Source organism: Chrysoperla carnea, chromosome 1, assembly GCF_905475395.1.
Source record: "Chrysoperla carnea chromosome 1, inChrCarn1.1, whole genome shotgun sequence".
In the NCBI taxonomy this organism is placed as follows: domain Eukaryota; kingdom Metazoa; phylum Arthropoda; class Insecta; order Neuroptera; family Chrysopidae; genus Chrysoperla; species Chrysoperla carnea.
In genome coordinates this window covers 86,517,004-86,539,428 of record NC_058337.1, presented here as the reverse complement: position 1 = coordinate 86,539,428, position 22,425 = coordinate 86,517,004, and the positions used below count along the sequence as shown (strand labels likewise).

Sequence of the window (22,425 nt, the reverse complement as noted above, 5' to 3'; positions counted from 1 at the left end):
CTGTATACAAAAACTAATACAGTATTTTCAATCATCCAGTAATTATTTGCATGTTATAAAATATTTCAAAGTTAAGATTTTTTTACTAATATTTTCCCCGCAAAAATATTAAATTATGTACTGTACCAAAATTCAACAGAAAAAGCTGAAGTTGCATTATAAATATATTATTTTTTTCATTTATAATAACATAATTTTGGGTATTTCTGATATGAACCAAGCATCTATTCTAAAAAAAGAATTAGAAAGCACATAAAATACGTAGGAAAAACTTTGGTGTAGCCACGGATATCTACGGACTCCGAAAAGGAAAGCTTGCGGCCAGACTACTTTTTGAATAATAAATGAGGAAAAAGTCATATTAATTTCGACTAAAATTTATTAAATGAAAATTTCTGAAAAATTTTTATTTCACGGGTTGCTAACTTTTAATTTTGTTTCATAATTTATTTTGGAATCAAGACATAAAAAATCATTGACTAAAATCTGATATTATTATGAATAAATTATCTTGGTGAACTCTTATTGTGATTTTATATCAAATTGTGATATGAACGTGAAAGGTGTGATATTTTGTAAAATAATTACTTTTTTATACCCACCATTTAGATAATTAAGTAATCACATACATTTTTTTCTTTAATATTTATTTTTTTTATTAAATTTTTATTTATTTATTTGTTGCTAGTTACGTTGTTAAAAAATATGAATATTCAGATAACTCTCTGTAATACCCAGATTTTAATCTTATGTTAAAGAGTACTTACCTATCTTAATATATAATATATATTTATTGTGATTAATTTATATTTTCTTATTTTCAATTTATTTATTGCTCGCAAATTGTGTAAACAATTAAAATTCATTATTGTTAAAAATTCATTTCACTAATAATTTCAATTCGGAAAATCTAATTATGATTGTTATAATATTTACAATTATTTTTCTATCATTGTTTATTTTTCAATTGGTTTGGTGGTTGGTATTTAGTCCAAAATGGTCAAGGGAAGTTATCAATCAGTTAAAACAAATACCAGGACCATATGAATATCCATTATTTGGAAATTTTTTTGTTCTTTGGGGCTCAAGAGGTGAATATTTAAAAAACTTTAAAAACTATATTATTTATATATTTTTTTGTATAATATAATTCTTTTATCATTTGAAATGAATACACATCTCAATTCCACAAAGAGCCGAATAAAATTTATTTATTTATATAAATTTTTATTTAAAAATAATAGCAATGTGAATAAATTTTTAAAAAAATACGTGAGATTTTTAAAATATTTTACTATATTATTATGTATATTTATATTAATTGTGCTTTTTCTTCATCGTTGAAATAGCTGAAATGTGGAAAAGTCTTAGAAATTGTACGAAATTATATAATGGACGATATAAGCTTCGTATGTTGCATATTGTTGCGATAAATTTTGCTAAGCCCGATGATATTGAGGTAAGTTAATTTTTTAATATATATTCGTTAATTTTTAAAATTTTCGGCATGCAATTTTATTGTTTTTGATCTATTCTAAGAATCGTTAGAATTACATATGTAGTTCATTATAACGTGTTTTAAACAGTTTTTTTAGAGAAAATTCGCCTAAAATTATCATTTTAAAAAAATATTCAAATTTTTAAAGAAAAATTTCACAGAATAGGAAATAGGACTACGTTTGATGTTTATGAAATGAAAATCCTTATTGATTCAACTATTTAATTACCTACCTATTCCAGAAATTAACCGCAGTTTTATTATTAAGCTAATTTTAAAGAATCAGAACACATTTAAGAAATTAACGTAGACCAATTAATATTGTAAATAATTAATCCTTTTCTCTGATTTTATTTTTGTATTGTTCTTTCAAGTCATTACCTATTTGATTTATTTTTTTAAAAGTAACGCAAAAATTTTAAGAGTTTAAAAACATTTTGATTACATCCTAACTAAAATTCTTATTGTATTTTATTAACATTATTATTGTGCTATTAACATTATTAATTATTTTTAATTCATAATTAAGTGTAAATTAAAACCACTAAAATAGAAACTTTAAATAGAAACAAAGCCATCCAACGTCATGTAATAAACGCTACAGGGCCGCAGGTGTTAATGTCTTGCTTACAGTAGTATTAGTACCTATATCTATTCATTCATTAATTTAATATAAATTTTTTACCCGACTATCAAGGAGTGGCTATGTTTTTTCGCGAGTATCTTCTATGTATGTGCGTATGCATATTTGTTTTTAAATTTCTTTATTACTTTGTATCTTCCAAACGGCTTATTGGATTTCAACATTAAATGTATCGTTGTATCCGTCTTAAATACCATAGTATTCTTAGATAGTTGTTTGAAAAATAAGGAGGATTTTTGGAGCGAAACAGTAATATATTAATAAACAAAAAAATTAACAAAACCTATCGAGAAGGTTATCAAAATAAAGAAAATTGGAAGGGGATTACAAAAATATACATAAGTTATTAAGATTAAGAAAATTGGTTAAAATTTTTAATTCAGTATAATAAGACGGTTTTTTAGTGCTCGGACACTAAACAGTCTAAAATAAAATATATAATTGGAAAAATAAAAAAACCCGACTACGTAAAATAAAATCTGAAAAGAAAGAAACAAGTCGAGTAGTTTATCAAAATCTAGACCGGCTCAAATTTTCCCAATAAAAGGCCCGGATTGTTAAAGTCGCTATGTAAACTACTGGACTTTTTTCTTTTTTTTCAGATTTTATTTTACGTAGTCGGGTTTTTTATTTTTTCAATTATTTATTTTAAAAACATACATACATACAAGGTTGGGTTAGGTTAGGGAAAAACACATAAAAATTAAGAAAATTATTATGTAAGTTAAAAATATTAACTCCATTCAACACAAGAATAAAAATAAAATTATTGAATTTTCCACCTAATTACATTTTCTGTTTCTTTTGTATAGGAAATTTTGAAAAGTTCGACACAACTACAAAAAGGTTTCATCTACTTTTTAATAAAACCCTGGCTTCAAGAAGGTCTACTAACTAGTGGAGGTAAGATAAATACCATTACTTAACAAGTGAAAACAAACAATTGACTGAGTTAATTGTTGAAAAACTATGTATAGACAGTGTTGATTACTCTGTCACATTACACATACATACATGTCATATATATGTAATTGATATACCCATATAATACATACAATACAATTTGCGCATAATTTGCGCTCTCACGGGTAAACAGTGATTTTTATGAAAAAAATGTTTCAAACAAAGTTGTTTATTTTTTTATAAGGAACATTTTTTGCATTTAAACTTTTGTTCTATCTCTAACGGTTTACAAGATGGGTCCTACGGACCCAAGATTCAATTAACCTATGTCTGTTTTAGTTTTTGAGTTATCGTGATGACAGACGGACAGACGACAGACAGACAGACAACCGGAAATGGACTAATTAGGTGATTCTATGAACACCTATACCAAAATTGTTTACGTATCATCAATATTTTTATGCGTTACAAACTTGGGATTAAACTTAATATACCTTGATATATTTCATATATACATGGTATAAAAAAATATAATTCGCGAAGCCAATTACGAGCATATAAAGTTATTCCCTAATTAAAAAAGATTAGTAATTGGAATATTTCCACATTGACTTGACAGCACAATATAATAAGTCTTGAGCGTCAAATCAATAATTTCCTGTGGGTATTTTTATTTACTATTCTATGAATTGATGAATTATAATAGATGTATCATTTCGCTTGAAGGTATATGATGAATATTTTTACTTAACATACTACTGATTCATTAACTAACTCTCTTCTGCCTCGAGCCTGAAAATTATTTTAACCGTATGAATAGTATACAAAATTTTTTCCCCCATTTTGAACCCGTTTATGTAACTTGGTAATTTGTATATTTTATGCCAATACTTTTATGGATATTGCGGTATCCAATTTTTGAATTTTATACTTTCGATAGATAGAACATTCCTAAAATAAATACAGAAAACTGCAATATCCCCCTAAAAAATCAGGTCCTTATTTCGACCTTTTTACCACTTGCATCTCTTATGCTTACCGTTTTCCGATGCTAGATAACATTTATTCCGATTTTGTATAGAATTCATTTAGTAAACATGGAACAGTTGGCAAAGTAGATATTGGCATGGATAAATAGTCATGCAGAATTAACCGTTTCACTACTTAGACTTTTTTCGTACAAATTATTTGTCTATAGTGTTTTTCCTAAGTGGTACATTTTTAGACCTTGAGTATATTTTTCGCCAAACCAAGACATAATAAGCTTGAAAATGAGGGGCGAATCATGGAATTTGATAAAGGAATAAGGAAGATTAGGGTAGGTCAGAAAACAACTTGTTAGAGTAATAATATATAAGATTAAAAATAATGATGTTGGAGGGGGGGATGCGTCTGCTATAGACGTATGCCTGAGAAACGAGGGTTTAACCCCTTTATTATTATTATTATTATTATTATTATTATTATTATTATTATTATTATTATTATTCTTATAAGCCACACGGTAATCTGAGAAATTTTTCCTTATTTAAAAAATCTTTACTTCTCAGTTCTCTCCTAACCAGAAGCGAGAAAATAGTTGATGAATTAATCTGACGATTTATTTCTCAAGAATCCCCTTCTCGAAATGTGTGTTGGGAAAAAATCTAATGATATTTCATACTAGAAAGAAATAATGTTTGGGACAAATGCTGTATTGCTGTACATACTTAAAAATGTAATTGTTTGTTCTTTTAGCCTTGATGTTTTCGCACGTGCGTTTGGGTCAAGGATAATTTTTAAATAATTTTGTTGAAATTTGTTTCGTAATTTTGACCATCAATCTTATCAAAGAAACTTAACTATGCAAAACAAGAGCCTTTATAAATTCATATTAATTACTGATACGATCCAAAATTCAAAGTAAATTAACATTATCATAATTATTATCAGATCAATCATCATAAATTTATTATTCATTATTTTATTTAACACTTATATTTTGAAATCAGCATATTTTGCATTTTTATTAAAAAAAAATTATATAGATATTAATTAACATTCATTTTATTCTTTATATGATGGTGTTCTCCGAAAATTTTTTATAATTACAAAGTTTAAAAAACTTATCCAAACTGAGGACTATTATTGTTAGGCTTTTAAAAGAATTATTGGTGAAAAGTCAATTTTTATTTTTTGCGTTCGTCTATTAAAAAACTTTTTTAATTTTAATTTGCTGAATAAGAGGAAGTGGATATACCTGAATTTATACTTAATAATTACCACGACTTCATTTACTAAAAAAGTAATTGAATGGCAGATAATTTCACTGATTAATCACAAAGCTTTTGATAGTGCCTCCAATTTCTTAAGTGTTATCCAAATGCAACTGTTGAAAAACCTTCCGAATAAAATTCATGCTAGTGAAGTTTTTGGACTCACAGAGCACGATTTGGTGTAAAAATTGGATAATCCAATATCATTGACTGCTATAGCATAATTTTTATTTTTAATAAGGAATTCTGAATCGAAATTTAAAAGATACATTGATCCTTTTAGTCCGAACTAAATTCCGCATATAGACTCTAGTAACTTGATTATTTCTTACAATCTACCCCGAAATCTGATCATTTGGAGAGAGTTAAATAAAAATTAATTAATTAATTAAAATAATAAAAAGCCGTACTATTGTTTTCTTGAACTAAAAAATTGATATAAAAAATTTTGTTCACTCATGTGTATGTCAATCAGTTTTTGCTCAGTTGGTACAGCGGTGGACTGTAAAGATGTAATATCGCTGATATATTTTTTTTTTTAAAATAAACCTAATGACTACTATTTTCAGATCAAATTTTAGACCTTGAAGTGGTAGACCTTAAAGTAGAACCCACTTTGAGCCTACAAATCTTCCTGGAGTACTAACTTCGTAGGCTCTATGTCGGCTTTAAATTTCGACTCGGGATGAAATAGAAAGTAGACTTGAATACTAACAAAGCATTTCGAAATAGAGTCGGATCCAATTTATATTCCTGTTTAAAAATTACCATGAGCAAAAACATTGAACTAAAATTTGGTTCCTGGACCATTAAAGTGCTGTTTTTAACGAAAAGAAATAATGCTGGCGAACTTTCTCTATACGTGGTATTGAAATATCCTAATTTGAATTGTGCTTATACTGAACACAATAAATAATCGAGTTCCTTGCTAAAGTCCGAAAAGTCAAACTTTCTTGCCAGATATTATTAGTTCATTTACCCATTAATTTTAAAGTGGTATCTATAACGATAAAAAATTATTTAAGGATTAATTTTCTCATTAGGTGATTATTGGCGTGTACGCCGTAAAATGTTAACGCCAGCATTTCATTTTACAATCTTAAAACAATTCGCAAATATTTTTGAAGAAAACAGTAAATTAGCTGTTCAAAATTTATCAAAGGAATGTGAAAAGATGTATACAAATGTTGCGGAATATATTAACGATTATGCATTGCATACTTTATGTGGTAAGTTTTTTTTATTATATCGTAGTTTTAGCAAATACCAGGTGAGATAGTTAATAGTGCGTCAAATACATGCAATTTTTTTCGTTTGATTCATTTACTTAGAATTATAATCGTAATTTCAGATGCCTGTATCTCTGCGAAAAATGATTCTATCTTGACAATGTATACCTCATTGAAAGCATACACATTCAACTATTTGAAAATGTATTTCAAAAGGTAATATTATCTCTTGCTGCTTTGGGTCGAGGGTTTGAAGGGTAAGCGTTTAGCGAGCTTGTTATTTTCTCGAAAAGAGCTATTCAGTGCTGTATCATTTGCTATATCTTCCTTCAATATTTTTAATTCTAGAGAAAAAAGTAGTAATCAAATTTTTGAGAAATTAATGGTAGAAATTATAATGGAATCTTAGAGTTTTCTAAAAAATTTCCTGTGCAATTTTTCTAAGCCACTTTGACAGACCATTCATACAATATTAAACATCAATTTTCGACAATGTTTCTCAAAGAAAATGATAAAAAACCAAAATGTAGGGCATAGTGTGAGCTATTATTTTATCATTATTGAGCTATCACCACGAAACACAGTAAATTATTTAAATATTTATTTGTTCGCAATTCTGCCCAGGTAATCCCGAAAAAAGTCATGCTATAGTATGACTATACGTTATTCAATTTCAATTCCGAAAATGTTCTTTAGATAGTTCTGCTGAAAAACTCTCAAGGCCACAAAAATTTTTAACGAGAGTAGTTTTCGAGCAACGGGCAAGTAGCTACACAAACATTATCGTTATATTGAGGGCAGTTTGAAAAAGTCTCACAGAAGGCCATTTTCCTAGTCATATAGGTACTATAATTATAATATATGTGTAGCTTTGATCACCTCGAAATCTATTCGTTAAAAAGTTTTGTGTCCAAGAAAGTTTTTGAGCAGAACGATCTGAAGAATATTTTGGGGACAGTTTGTAAAAGTTTCTCAGAAATCTATTTTCTAAGCCATATATTAAAACTTTAATATATTCGTCTTTGATCGCTCGTGGCTCCTATCTAATATTGCCATTTTCCTATCTAATATTGCGGGGTTCTTTATTTTCAAAAAGATGAAAGTTTATGCTTTCGACTGAGATGTAAACGGTCAAGTTCGAATCAGTTTACACAAAAAAGGCCTATCGCTGACTTCTTTTTATTTAAAACAGTCATGTGACCTATATTCTCTTCTAAATAAACTAACGATATATGTAGTATTAAATTGTATTGCTTTTCTTTCTAGATACAACATTGGGCTGTAAATTTGAATCTACCAGTGCAGAATTTTCAAATTATAAAAAGGCACTACATAGGTAAGCTTTACAGATAATTTCCTAAAACTATTTATTTCAATATAAAATTAGTAAAAACTTAGATATAAAATAAATCAAGCCTTGGTATCTTAAAGCCTGCTACAAGCGCATCATAAATTTATATTTTGAAAAGTCATTCAAGTCAAAATATCGGAGAGAAAATAAATACGCGAAAATGGTAGTGTTTTAAAATTAGACCTATTTTATCATTAATTTACCTAAAATACGATTTGATCAATGGGAATGAAAGTTTGAATTTGTATTTTTGGGAATCTCTAGAAGGGGCAGATGTCCCTACCTCCCCAAATTTCAGCTACCAAAAGATAAGGTTTACTCAAAAAGGGCTTATAACTCAAAAACTTATATAATTCTTAATTGGAATGCCCAAAGTAGGTTCAAAAAAATTTTTAGGATGGTATTGTTTTCCAGTAGACCAACTTATTTATTGTTTTTCCTATTTTGTACATATCAAAGAGTTTTTGGAGTAAAATTGAAAAAAAATTTCAAAAAACTTAATTTTAAATAATTTTGTTTAGATTTGGTGAAATTGCTGTATATCGTTTAAGCCGTCCATGGGTTTTTCCAGATTTTCTATTTAATTTATCACATCTAAAATATAAAACAATACAAACCATAAAAACGTTACGGTCTTTTACTTCGAAAATTATTACGTCACGGCTAGAAACTTGGGATCCTAATATAGTAGATAATACAACAATCGAAACAACAAGTGGACGAAGATTGTATTCAATGTTAGATTTGTTAATATTACACATGAAAACTAATGGTGACATTGATTATAAGGGTATTCAAGAAGAAGTGGATACGTTTGTTTTTGAGGTAAAATGTTTCCTTAACATTAAAATTAAAATTTAATTTAGGTTGTAGATTGCAATCCAAGGTTGCCCATTTCCATTTAACAAAACAAAGTTTTAAATATAATCTCAATGGCGATTTGGCGATTTCCATTCCAAGGTTGCTCATTTCCTTTTAACCAAACAAAGTTTGAAATGTAATCTCTATGGCGATACCCACATATGACATCACTAGTGGGTATCTTCCTCTTAGTTTTCGAGAATTCGCCATCTGAAGTGATAAAAAAACTTTAGTCCGATCCCCTATTAGTCTATTTCAAAAAAAATGCAACCAATTTTTTTAAAATAAAATTTCAAACAGCTGTATATCTTCGAAAAATCATTGAATTTGGAGGAGCCGCAATAGCTCATTTAAAAACTTGTACTTTCTAGTTTTGAAATCATTACTACAAAATTTTTATCATCTCCTTGCCACTTTGCACGGAGGGTTGAATCGGTGAGAAATTATTCCTAAATTTCACAAGAAGTTTAGAAGCGTATCAAAATTTTAAAAATTATTATATTAGTAATTTTTTATGATGGTGACTAATTCTAACGAAAGTAAGAATATATGACGAAAATTTTATTTCAAAAATTTAATAGAAATTTAACAGAAAACAGCATTTTGATTGCAATGAACTATGAAGTCATCATCAATAATTATTACACAAAAAATAATTTTGAATGATTTTTCAGGGTCATGATACTACATCAGTTGCAATAGTGAATATGTTAATGCTTTTAGCAAATCATACAGAAGTCCAGGATAAAATTCTGGAAGAATTGTACAGTGTGGTTGGAGAAGACATATCTAAAATATCATATACTGACCTACAATCATTAAAGTATTTAGAAATGTGTATAAAAGAAACATTGAGACTGTATCCTTCTGTGCCATTTATTGCTCGTACTTTAACTGAACCGTTAGAATTAAGTAAGTATATTTATTTGTTTTAGGTACTCAAATATCAAGTTATTTAATTATCTACTTAACATAGTCAACCATTGTAGTCAAGTTTATAAAAACATGCTCATATTGCTTATAGAGTGTGCCGCATTTAAGATGATGACATCCTCATATTTTTGTTATTAATAGAAATATCGATTTGAAATTTTGCACAGTCATATAGGGTAATGGATCACTTTTTCTAAGATACTTAACCGAAATCAGAACTTTAAATTCAGCATACTATATATTGACAAATAAGACCGATTCCTATAACAATTTGCCAATAGTCAGAGGTGGTTAGAGGTATCGAAAAAGTTGCTTACTATTAGAAAAAGTTGCTTAGAATATTTTTTTATACCGATTTTCATAACAAAATTACAATTTTTCCAGTTTTAAAATTCAATAGCATATTAGTTATAAAATTGCAAAATAAACTTTTATAACTAGTGTGCTATGGAATATAAAAACTGGACGAATTGATAATTTAATAGTGGTATTTATTAAAATATTTCAATAAGCTTGTAATAATTTTCAAAAATATTCTCAGCAACTTTTTTAAATAGTTTTTTTGTTTTGTTTTGTTTTGTTTTGTTTTTTTTTTTTTTATAGATATCTTTAACCATCTCTGACGATAGGCAAAATATTAGGAATCGGCCCTATTTGTCAATTTGTGGTAGATTCTGATTTCGTTTAGGTATCTTAAAAAATGTGACCCATTACACTGTTTGACTGTGCAAAATTTGAAATCGATTTTTCTATTAATAACGAAAATATTAGGGTGCCTTTGTCTGAAATGCGACACATTGTATATACGTACACATACATACTATATTTCTGACAACAGACAGGTTACTGTACATAACACTTAGACGTGGTGTGGGTACATATACTGATAACAAACATACTAATGCATATTTACTTGCGGCTTGAAATCCGCAGTAGAAATTCATGATAGGAAGAGTATTTTTAATATCATATTAATTAAACATTTATATTGATTTATCTACGTCCGTGAGATAAGAAGTACTTTTCTCACTCAGTATGCGTGGGAAAAATAATAAGAATGAAAAGTAATGAATTCATTATCACACTCCAAGTTACTCTAAAAATGTAAACAAATAACAAGTTACTCTAGAAACTTTTTTAATTTTCTATTTTTCTCAATAAGCCATGACAAAGTTTTAATAATAATAGCTTATTTTTATATTTTAGAGGTGTAGATAAAGTTTTGTACGATATACGTGTGATGACGCATTATTAACGTAATTCTGCGATGGTTCAACTCGTGCTACGCACTCGTTGTGCAAATATCGCAGGCGTACGTTAATACTGCTGTTATTCCACTAGTATCATAAATAACTTTAATTAATTTAAATAATTTTAAATGTTTTTATAGAAGATGGAGTAGTTTTACCAAAAGGTTTATTATGTAATGTTCATATATACGACTTACATCATGACGCCGAATATTGGCCTGAACCAGAAAAATTTATTCCAGAACGATTTACTGAGGAAAATTGTGCAAAACGAAATCCATTTTCCTATGTTCCATTTAGTGCTGGACCCAGAAATTGTATTGGTAATTATAACTTTTGTTTGTTTGCATTATGTTAAAATATTCCCTCAATATATCTTAGCGCCAAAGATTTCGCGGCTTTTTCTAAATTAAACCTTGTCAATAAGTTATAATCCCTGCGTATTAATCGTAAGCACTGGCTGTAATGTTTTGTCGCTTCAATTAGTGATTGGCATGCTAGAATTTTTCGGTTATTTCCCTAAATAAATTTACTTATATTAAATGCGTTATCGCAAGTGTGATTTAATTAAGTACGTTTAAAAAAATTAATAAATAATTTATTTGCAGGTCAAAAATTTGCCATATTGCAAATGAAATCAATAATATCAAATATTTTGTTTAACTACATACTGGAGCCAATTGATACACCTGAATCTATAACATTACTTTGTGATTTAGTAATACGAACCGAAAAACCGGTACGAGTAAAACTCCGTAAGCGTATTAGAAATGCATAGACTGTATATTTGACTGTAATATATAAATAATAAAGTGACTGTTTAAGAGAAACTGTGTTTTACTACCTTACAAGTAACAACCCTTATGTCACATGTTTTAATACACTGTGATTAATTATTATGATAAAATATTATCCGAGACAAAATCGAACTCAATTTTGAATCAAGATTATCAATACTCAACTGTACATACAATTGCATGTAAGGAAGATATCAATGATCGAGAGATCGGTGAAATTCACGTCAAATTAAATGGATAATTTTCGAATGTGGCTAGTTTTTCACCGAAGCTACAAAGCAGCCTCGCCTTGTCTCGTTTCCGGTTATGACGCACCACAAGGTTATGAGGTGAAGTTCAAAATTTTAAGTCTCGTAACTAATCGAAGCGAGGCGAGGTATATTGTCCCATAACCCTCGCCTCGGCCGAAGCGATTCCCTCATCCTAAATTTGATTTAATATTTTAGGAAAAATATTTATTTATTAAAAATTATAAAGGAGATACTAAATAAATTTTAAATGGTATAAAAATTAATAAATAGGTATTCGAGAAAACTTTTAAATTATTTTTTGTCTGTAATACAGTACAACCTCGATAACTTAAACCTCGGTAACATAAAAACCTCTGTTACTTCAAAAAATACTATGTTCCCTTCCCATCAGAGCCCAAAACCTCTATAACTTAAAATATTTTGTGTTTCCCTTGGACTTTAACTTATCGAAGTTCTACTGTATAATATAATTTAATTATTACAATATTATCGTATTATAATATAATAATATAATTAATAACATTTACAGAAATAGAAATTAGAATTGTTGTTTATTCCCATAATCTTAATATCTAATTCAGAGGAAAATATCATTTTAGTATTGAGATTTTATAATAGAAAGAGACAGAGAAACAAAAAATAAAAATAATACAAAGTAGGATAAGATATCGTGCTGCCATGGCTGCCATCGATATGGCACACACACATATACATACAAAGCATATCTCATTTTGTTACGTGACGGTATTTGCCAGTTTGCTCACCATGGCAAGCCGCATTAAGGAACTTCGTTCCAAAAAAACAAATGCCATAATTTAATATCGAAAATTAAAAATATATCATTTTTAATATCTTATACCGTTTAGTTTTTAGTTTTTTTTATTTATTGAAATTTAAAAATTTATATAATTTCAATTTGATCACCTTTATGTTAACATAGAAACAGTCGCATCTTTCGGATGTTTCTGATAAAATACATAAAAAAGATGAATTTTTAAAAAATTCTCAATTATCGTTTCCTTTAAATGATTTTGATTATTAAGAGCATAATCCTCCAATCAGCTGTGATTATAATTAGAAATGAGCAAATTTATTTTAGAGTCAACCAGACCAAAAATTTTAACATAGATAATTTGTATTAACGTGCTGATATGATAGGTATTTCTATTTAATTTTTTCAAGTGCTTATATAAAAGTATTTAGCGACTAAACAATGATAACCGAATATTTATTATAACTTTAACATAATATTGGTGACAAAATAGCTATTTACAATTTTTTTGTGAGCATATTTGCAAAATAAACGTGTTTTTTGTTTAAAAGTATGTAAAGATAAATTTTACATACTTTTAATAGGGAATATTCATGAAATTTAAATTTGGTTCAAGTATTTTTCTTCCGTAAATTTATTGGCTGGACATTTCAACTAAACCATTATTTCAGTAATTAATATCTTTTTAATTACTTAATATTAATTAATTAAAGTACAAATTCAGTGAGGGCATTTAAAAAGTTGAGGGCTGGCTTGTCAAATTTGTCGACATACTGTATGGTATTAATTACTTACATTTTATATGGTATTACATTGAGTTATATTATTCTTCGGCTTTTTATTAGAAAGCTTAATAATAATTAGTGTAAATTTTGTGTTGTAAATTCATTTTTTAAAGTGTAAATTATACATTGAACTGTCACCAATTAACAGATCACGTACTTATGCGTCATCAACAGAGAGCTCCAAAACACTGCGTTTAAATATCTCAAAATTATAATATATTTTAAATAATTTTTAACAAATAATTACAGCATTTTTAAACAGTATTTATATTTTTTACTTTGTTATAACGGTGTAAACAATGAATTAAAAATATAAAAAAAATACATGAATGTTCCCTATTGCGAGAAGGTGCAAAATAGGAATTGAAATTGGAATGTAAGCATTCGCAGAGTTTTTTTCATGTTGTGAACTTTAACTTGCTCTAAATTTTAGTTACCTAATTCTTAGAACCAAGACAAAGGAAAAATTATTACTACGTAGACGAAGAGACTTTATTTGATTTTGTATCAAATTATGTTTATCCATGTTGATGATTAAATAGCACATGTATTATTAGTTTTTTTGTTGTAAAATTTGAACATTTAGATAACTCGCTGTCATAGATTTTAATCTTATAAAGAGCATCTTAATATATATTTATTGTGCTTAATTGATATTTTATTATTCTTTAATTTTAATAAACAGTAATTGTTCAATTGTAAAAAAATTCAATTAGTTAATCATTTTAATTCTGGAAGTACAAATAATGATTGTTATAGTTTTTTCAATTATATTTCTGTTACTGTTAATTTTTCAATTGGTTTGGTGGTTGGTATTTAGTTCAAAATGGTCAACGGAAGCTATTAACCAATTGAAACAAATACCAGGACCATATGAATATCCATTATTTGGAAATTTTTTTGTTCTTTGGGGCTCAAGAGGTGAATATTTAAAAAAAACTTTAAAAACTATATTTTTCATATATTTTTTTGTATAATATATTTCTTTATCATTTAAAATGAAAACACATCTCAATTCCACAAAGAGTCGAATAAAATTTACTTATTTATATAAATTTTTATTTAATAATAATAGCAATGTGAATAAATTTAAAAAAAATTACGTGAGATTTTTAAAATATTTTATTATATTATTATGTATATTTATATTAATTGTGCTTTTTCTTCATCGTTGAAATAGCTGAAATGTGGAAAAGTCTTAGAAACTGTACGAAATTATATAATGGACGATATAAACTTCGTATGTTGCATATTGTTGGGATAAATTTTGCTAAGCCCGATGATATTGAGGTAAGTAAGAATTTTTAATTTAATGTTTTTGTCGATATTTTTTTTTAGTTTTTGCAGTTTAAATATTATTTTTGATCTAAGTACTTTGATAAATGTACATTTATAAAAATAAAAAAAATTCTTAGTGTAGGAGATGCGTTAGCTTAGCAAAAAACATTTTTCTGAATATTGCATTCCAAGAATTTTTATTTTGAAAACTATGCGTCTATAGAGAAAAATTACAAAAGTACTTTTTTACCTACAACTGATAAAAAAATACAAAAATATTATTTATTTTGAAAAAATTCAATATTTTGTACAAACTACTAAAAAATTAAATCAATTTTAAACAGTTTAAAACCAAACTCAGTATAAACAGAGTGTTAAAAAAATGATATGCACCTGCAGAAATGCTTGAAATTCTTCTTGAACAACATTAAAAGAATTTAATAGATGTCAAGTTATGATAATTATTGAATTGGCCAACTGCAACAATTGCATAATTATTTTTGGTGTTTATTTTTTTTATAGGAAATATTGAAAAGTTCGACGCAACTACAAAAAGGTTTCATTTACTTTTTAATAAAACCCTGGCTTCAAGAAGGTCTACTAACTAGTGCAGGTAAGATGAATTTCACATGTTCTATATTTTGCATATCGTGAATTAGATAAAGATAGTTCCCCCATTTAAACATAAATAGATACTTAAAATAATAATTAGGGGAAACAATTTTCTATTAAAAATCTTTACATACTGTTAAGGTGATCTGCTTGACAAAACAATACAAATGATAGATATTACTTCTCCTTGAATGAAAACCAAGCCATGAATTTTCTTAAATTATTACCTACACTAATAAATAGAAAAAGAAGAAATGCGTAAATAGAAGAAGTTGCATGGTTTACAATTTTTTTTTAAGTTTAAAAATTATTAATCAGGTTGAAGAAAAAAAATATGAATATTAAAAATTGTTTTTTGAAAATGTTAACTAGCGGTTAATAAAAATGCAACACCTTATATACATCTGATATATTTGGTGTCAATCATCAAATATATCTGTTAAATAACGTAGTGTTGCATTTTTATTGCCCGCAAGATACATTTAAACGATAATGGCAACATTATATCGGTTTAGTAATACGCCATTAGATTATAACATGGATACAAGGATAATAGGCCACAAGGATAAATTTATTATTTTTTTACAAAATGAAGTTGTTTATAAAAAAAAAATCAAAATATAATTTAAATAAATTATTTTTATTTATAAATGAATTTGTAGCCAAAAAAATTAATACAATCCATTATTTTGGATCAAGGTTAATTTTTAGATAATTTTTTCGCACAATTTGTTCCGTAATACAATATTTTGACCATCAATTTTATCAAATTAAACTGTGCAAAACAAGATTCTTTGTAAATTATAAATAACTGATAGCCACAATTCAAAACATATTAACTTATATATTAACATAATTACATTTTATTATTATCATTATCATATCAGTTCATTCATTCATTATTCATTGATTTAGATTAAACCAAAATCTTCTAGTAATAAACTTTTATTTATATTTTGAAATTAGCAAATTTTATAGATATTAAAATTTAAACTGACATAGATATAATTAGTATCGTAAATATCAATATAAGAAAATACAATACCAATTTTATATATTGATGAGTTTGTTGCGAATTTGATTGCAAAAAGTTTTTTCTCTGAGTTGATAGGTCAGACTTGATGTCAACTTCTTTGCAGTGCCGACTTGAGATTGATTAGTTATTAATTAGTTAAAGGGTTATTGTTTCTAATCGTACATCGATTTTAACAATTTATCTTAAGAAGATATATAAACAATTACATATAAATTAAATAAAGTACTTGTAGACTCATCAGATTCAGTAGTAAAAATAATAAACTATATTAAAAGCAATAAATATAACAATTAAAGAAAAGCAATATAAAAAAAATGTACAATATAACATACATATACAAAACAACAATAATCGCAATAATAATAATAATAATAATAATAAGTAATCAAATTAATGGACAAAAATTAACAATATAGATATTTGTTTCTCTTTAATAAACTTCGCTAAACTTCTTAAGCCCCCTATTTTGGTCTGATTCATTATCATGGAGACTTTCGGGTTCTTTGTTTCTATGCTCTGAGCTGAAGTTTTTTTTTTCTTCTTCGATCCCCTTAAAGTAAATTATGACATGCTCTACGTGTTCTCCTTCGTTGCACAGAGGGAAATGAGCTCGAAAAAAGCGAAAAACTTTGAGAAAGCAAACAAATTTAGAAACAGAATAGTAGTAGTATACAATAATGTAATTCATTATCATGTTTAATAAAACCATCTTGCCTTTTTTCTGTTTCTATATCTCTTATCGTCTTCTTTCTTGAATCTAGAAATGAATTATTAAAAAGAATATTTTTTTTGTTTTTACTTTTAAAAAGTAAACGAACGAAAATATATATTTAAGAAATAATTTTGTCATTAGGCGATTATTGGCGTATACGCCGTAAAATGTTAACGCCAGCATTTCATTTCACAATCTTAAAACAATTCGCCAATATTTTTGAAGAAAATAGTAAATTAGCTGTTCGAAATTTATCAAAGGAATGTGATAAACTGTACACAAATGTTGTGGAATATATTAACGATTATGCATTGCATACTTTATGTGGTAAGTATTATTTCCATAACTCATTTTATAAACACTCATGTTGCTCATTGGCAGATTATGTTACTGTTTTAGAAAGTTGAAATGATTTTAACGCTATTGGATTTTAAAATTTTGTTTGCAACTATAATTCTAAGTACCCTAAAATTTGAAATGGGAGAAAATAGTAGATTTAGGAGAAAATAGTCCCTGAAAGAACGAAAAAAAATTCTGTAATAGTGTCTCATTTTTGAATGCAAGGGCTAAAAACTTCAGAACCCAACCAACTCCTCTATAGTCGACAAGCACAACCCAACCAACTCGTAATTACAATAATACTCCGGGTCGATAAAATTTTCGGTCTCTTTTTTCCGGATCTACTTTTTCGGATTAGATTAAAAAAGAGAAAATAGCTTGCAAAATAATTTTTATTGTTGCAATACTTTTAGAATTACACTCTCCCACAAAAAAAATAAAAATAAATTCAAATAAATGGATGACTAAACAAACTAGATTTCCAACAATCAACATAATACTTCAATAAAACCTTTACTTTTGATGTACCTATCTGAAGTCTTATATCTGGAAGGTGAAATTAAATCTGTATTGCTTATTTTTTAGATACAACATTGGGTTGTAAATTTGAATCTACAAGTGCAGAATTTTCCAATTATAAAAAAGCAATACATAAGTAAGTAATACAGGAAATTTGTCGAAGCTATCTATCTTAATAAAAAGTCAATCAAAATCTAGACATTGATCAGCTTCTAATAGACTACAAGCTGGTGATAAATTATTTCTAGTGAAATGACCCATCAGATGTTTCTATATGAAAAGTAAGTACCATGGCGTCAATTTTGTGCGGTACTGCAGATGAGTATATGAATATCACACCTCTTGATGTCTCACCCCTATACCAGCAAATATGTATACGGCGTTGCTGGGTACAAATTCTTTATAAATTCAAAGCGAAATCAATTTCCGAAGCACTATGTGATTTATTTCTGTACGGCATTTATGTAATTCGCTTCGAATACTTATGCAGAGTAAGTATCCAGCCGTACAAATTTGCTGGTGCAGGAGTGAGATATTATACCATTCCTGGTGGGTCATTTCATCCGAAAAAAAATCGTTTACAGGCAAATCACAAAGTTAACACAAAAACCTCCCAGACCCATCGCTAAACTCGATCCAATGAGAGGCGAGACCAACTCAAAAAACGCCTGGCTATTTCAATCATAGAATTAACGTAAGAGCTAAAAACCCCACCGACCCATCGTAATTCGATCCCATTAGAGGCATGCTAACTGGCAGAACTACTGGGCATTTCATACACAATGTTTAATTAATTTGTGTATAATATATGTGAATTTTTGCATATTTAATGGTTGACAAGGAACAACCAGGGGCAAAAAGATCGACGACGATATGTTAAAAGATGAATTTCTCAGACATCAATTTGACGAGGATGAAAAATCTAAGGTCAAAATGACAGTAGTTTAAACCCTCGAGAAATGCACTATCAAGTATATCCATCTCATTCAACCTATACATAGAATACGTATATATGAGTTAAGTAATAAACTAAGAAATAATGTAAAATTTTCGGGACCCGGGAAATCTATTTATATGAGGTTATTTTTCTTCTTTTGGAGAAAAGAATACAAGAAGTTTGTAAAATTGTTTTTGAATCATTCTTTATATTAATTCACAGAAATTTCTTTAATATAATTTGTTTTAGATTTGGCCAAATTGTTGTATATCGTATATGTCGCCCATGGGTTTTTCCAGATTTTCTACTTAATTTATCTCTTCTGAAATTTAAAGTACGGCAAACCATAAAAACGTTACGATCCTTCACTTCGAAAATTATTACGTCACGGCTACAAACTTGGGATCCTAATATAGTAGATAATACAACAATCGAAACAACAAGTGGACGAAGATTGTATTCAATGTTAGATTTGTTAATATTACACATGAAAACTAATGGTGACATTGATTATAAGGGTATTCAAGAAGAAGTGGATACGTTTGTTTTTGAGGTAAAATGTTTCCTTAACATTAAAATTAAAATTTAATTTAGGTTGAATATTGCAATCCAAGGTTGCCCATTTCCTTTTAACAAAACAAAGTTTTAAATGTAATCTCAATGGCGATTTCCATTCCAAGGTTGCTCATTTCCTTTTAACCAAACAAAGTTTGAAATGTAATCTCTATGGCGATACCCACATATGACATCACTAGTGGGTATCTTCCTCTTAGTTTTCGAGAATTCGCCATTTGAAGTGATAAAAAAACTTCAGTCCGATCCCCTATTAGTCTATTTAAAAAAATGCAACCATTTTTTTTAAAACCAAATTTCAAACTGTATCTATTCGAAAAATCATTGAATTTGAAGGAACCGCAATAGCTAGCTCGTTTAAAAACTTGTACTTTCTAGTTTTGAAATCAATACTCCAAAATTTTTATAATCTCCTTGCCGCTTTGCAGGGATGGTTGAATCGGTGAGAAATATTGTCCCTAAATTTCAAATGAAGTTTAGAAGCGTATCAAAGATCCTTAAGGTTCTACCCTCCTTCGTTCCTTAAGGTTTCCTTAAATGTTTCCAGGGATAGAAGTCTATCTGATAAATAGTGCCTCTATACCAAGTTTATCAAAAATGTGTAATCTATTTTTATATATTTATAAAAAGAACAACGAATTCCTAGTTTCAACTTTAAGACTCCCTAGCTCCCAAACGGAGCATCTTCCTAATAAAGTTTTACCTAAACCGACTTATTTTGAGTTCAATTTATTTCGTAAAGCATTATAAATATTATCAAAGATAATAAATAAGAGTAACTCTCGGATATTTCGAATTAATTTCGATTTTGGCCCCATGTAGTCATCATCAGTTTGCATTAGCTAATCGTAATTTCTCTAATAGTGTATGTTACTCGTTGCTAATTTGATGACGGTCCGCACTAAAATTTAAATTTAATTCGTAAAATATTGTTCCAGCCTTTCAGGACTGGTGACATCACCAATTTTTGCTTTACAAAAATAATTTTTTTTTTAAATTTTCAGGGTCATGATACTACATCGGTTGCAATAGTGAATATGTTAATGCTTTTAGCAAATCATACAAAAGTCCAGGATAAAATTCTGGAAGAATTGTACAGTGTGGTTGGAGAAGATATATCTAAAATATCATATACTGACTTGCAATCATTAAAGTATTTAGAAATGTGTATAAAAGAAACATTGAGACTGTATCCTTCTGTGCCATTTATTGCTCGTACTTTAACTGAACCGTTAGAATTAAGTAAGTATACTTATTTGGTGCAGGTATTCCAATGTCCAATGTGAGGCAATGATGTACAAACTTTCTAGCTCTGGAAAATATAATTTTTGCCATATAATTTTATGAAAAAACATTTTTTAACCCTATAAGAGGCTATAAGTAATAAGTAGTAGATACCTGTATTTCTGCAAATATCCAGGCGAAGACATAACGCCATCTTCAAAATTTGGAGTTTTGTTTTTTAGAGAATTATTTTGTTTTTAGAGGATGGATTAGTATTGCCAAAAGGTTTGTTGTGTAATGTGCATATATACGATTTACATCGTGACCCCGAATATTGGCCTGAACCAGAAAAATTTATTCCAGAACGATTTACTGATGAAAATTGTGCAAAGCGACATCCGTTTTCCTATGTTCCATTTAGTGCTGGACCCAGAAATTGTATTGGTAATTATAAATTTTCTTTGTTCGTTTATTCGTTTCGCCATTCTTTTAAAATGGATAATCTAAAAGTGCTATCAGAAAGTCAGTCCGATCCATAATTTAGTCAGTTTCATTAATTTATTGATAATTTATTTGTAGGTCAAAAATTTGCCATACTTCAAATAAAATCAATAATATCAAATATTTTGTTAAATTACATATTGGAGCCAATTGATACACCAGAATCAATAACATTACTTTGTGATTTAGTAATGCGAACCGAAAAACCGATACGTGTAAAATTCCGTAAACGAATTAGAAATTCATAAGATAGTATTTTAGTAATTAATATAAATTATTGTTTGTATTAGTAATATAGAAAAATTAAATGCTTATTTAACAGAAATACTGTGTTTTACTGTTTTGCAATAGTTACGTCGCCTGTTAAAAGACACTGTTAATTATGCCACAAAATTTGCTCATTATGCATCATCATGTTCCAGCCAAGTTGTAATTTCAGTCACACAAAAAGGAAAATTAGAAACCTATAGATTTTGGTTTAGTCTGCATTAAAGTAATTATTTGTACTGTTCCCAAATTGCTTTATGTAAATTTTTTTAAATATGGAAGGATAGAATCATACTCATAGATTGTTACCTATAGAGCAAATAAGAACACAGCTAATATTGGTTCAATTATAGTGAATATTGTCGAGCGTTGGACCAAGCTAGGAAACCAAATTAGCCCAATCGTGTATTAAATCGACCGATAACATATGTCTATTCATTGCTTGATTTATTATCTTCCGGCGTGTTTGATCTATTTTCAAATGCGTCGCACCATAGTGAACACTGTTTGAGTATCGATAAATGAAAGTTTAGTATTTCTGGAACAACTAGATATTATACTTAAATAAAAAAAATCCGGTAATATAACAACGTGAGGCATCCAGAAGAGTAAAGACGAGCTATACATTCTCCTGATTACTTGTGTAGTTCCTACTTAGGTCAATTTAAATTTGTATTTGGTATATTTGAATATAAAACGCCATATGTCTTTATAGCGTTCTGGCATATTGGACAAAACACCCAAATTTTTATTTATATCAATTATTATCGTAGAACGTGGGGTTGAAACAAAAATTGAATAACACAAAATTATGTTCCTGAAAATGTACCCTTAATTGGGTACTTAGAGAGCATATTATTCATTCATACCATACTACAGTTAAAATCCACGTCCATTGT

The 22,425-nt window shown here is 27.9% G+C and overlaps 2 protein-coding genes across 2 annotated transcripts; both read left to right on the top strand.

The window, feature by feature from the left end:
- Positions 1-945: 945 nt before the first annotated feature.
- Positions 946-11,714, top strand: LOC123304931 (cytochrome P450 4C1-like). Its single transcript, XM_044886484.1, has 9 exons — positions 946-1,091; positions 1,350-1,459; positions 2,954-3,044; positions 6,343-6,528; positions 7,795-7,864; positions 8,401-8,704; positions 9,415-9,652; positions 11,064-11,246; positions 11,532-11,714. The coding sequence occupies exons 2-9, from the start codon at positions 1,355-1,357 to the stop codon at positions 11,699-11,701; spliced, it is 1,347 nt and encodes a 448-aa protein (XP_044742419.1). The 5' UTR covers positions 946-1,091; positions 1,350-1,354; the 3' UTR covers positions 11,702-11,714.
- A 2,510-nt stretch (positions 11,715-14,224) lies between these two features.
- Positions 14,225-21,507, top strand: LOC123291795 (cytochrome P450 4C1-like). Its single transcript, XM_044872218.1, has 9 exons — positions 14,225-14,449; positions 14,709-14,818; positions 15,329-15,419; positions 17,308-17,493; positions 18,091-18,160; positions 19,211-19,514; positions 20,539-20,776; positions 21,020-21,202; positions 21,338-21,507. Exons 1-9 carry the CDS (start codon positions 14,275-14,277, stop codon positions 21,505-21,507), a joined length of 1,527 nt encoding a protein of 508 aa, XP_044728153.1. The 5' UTR covers positions 14,225-14,274.
- Positions 21,508-22,425: the final 918 nt, after the last annotated feature.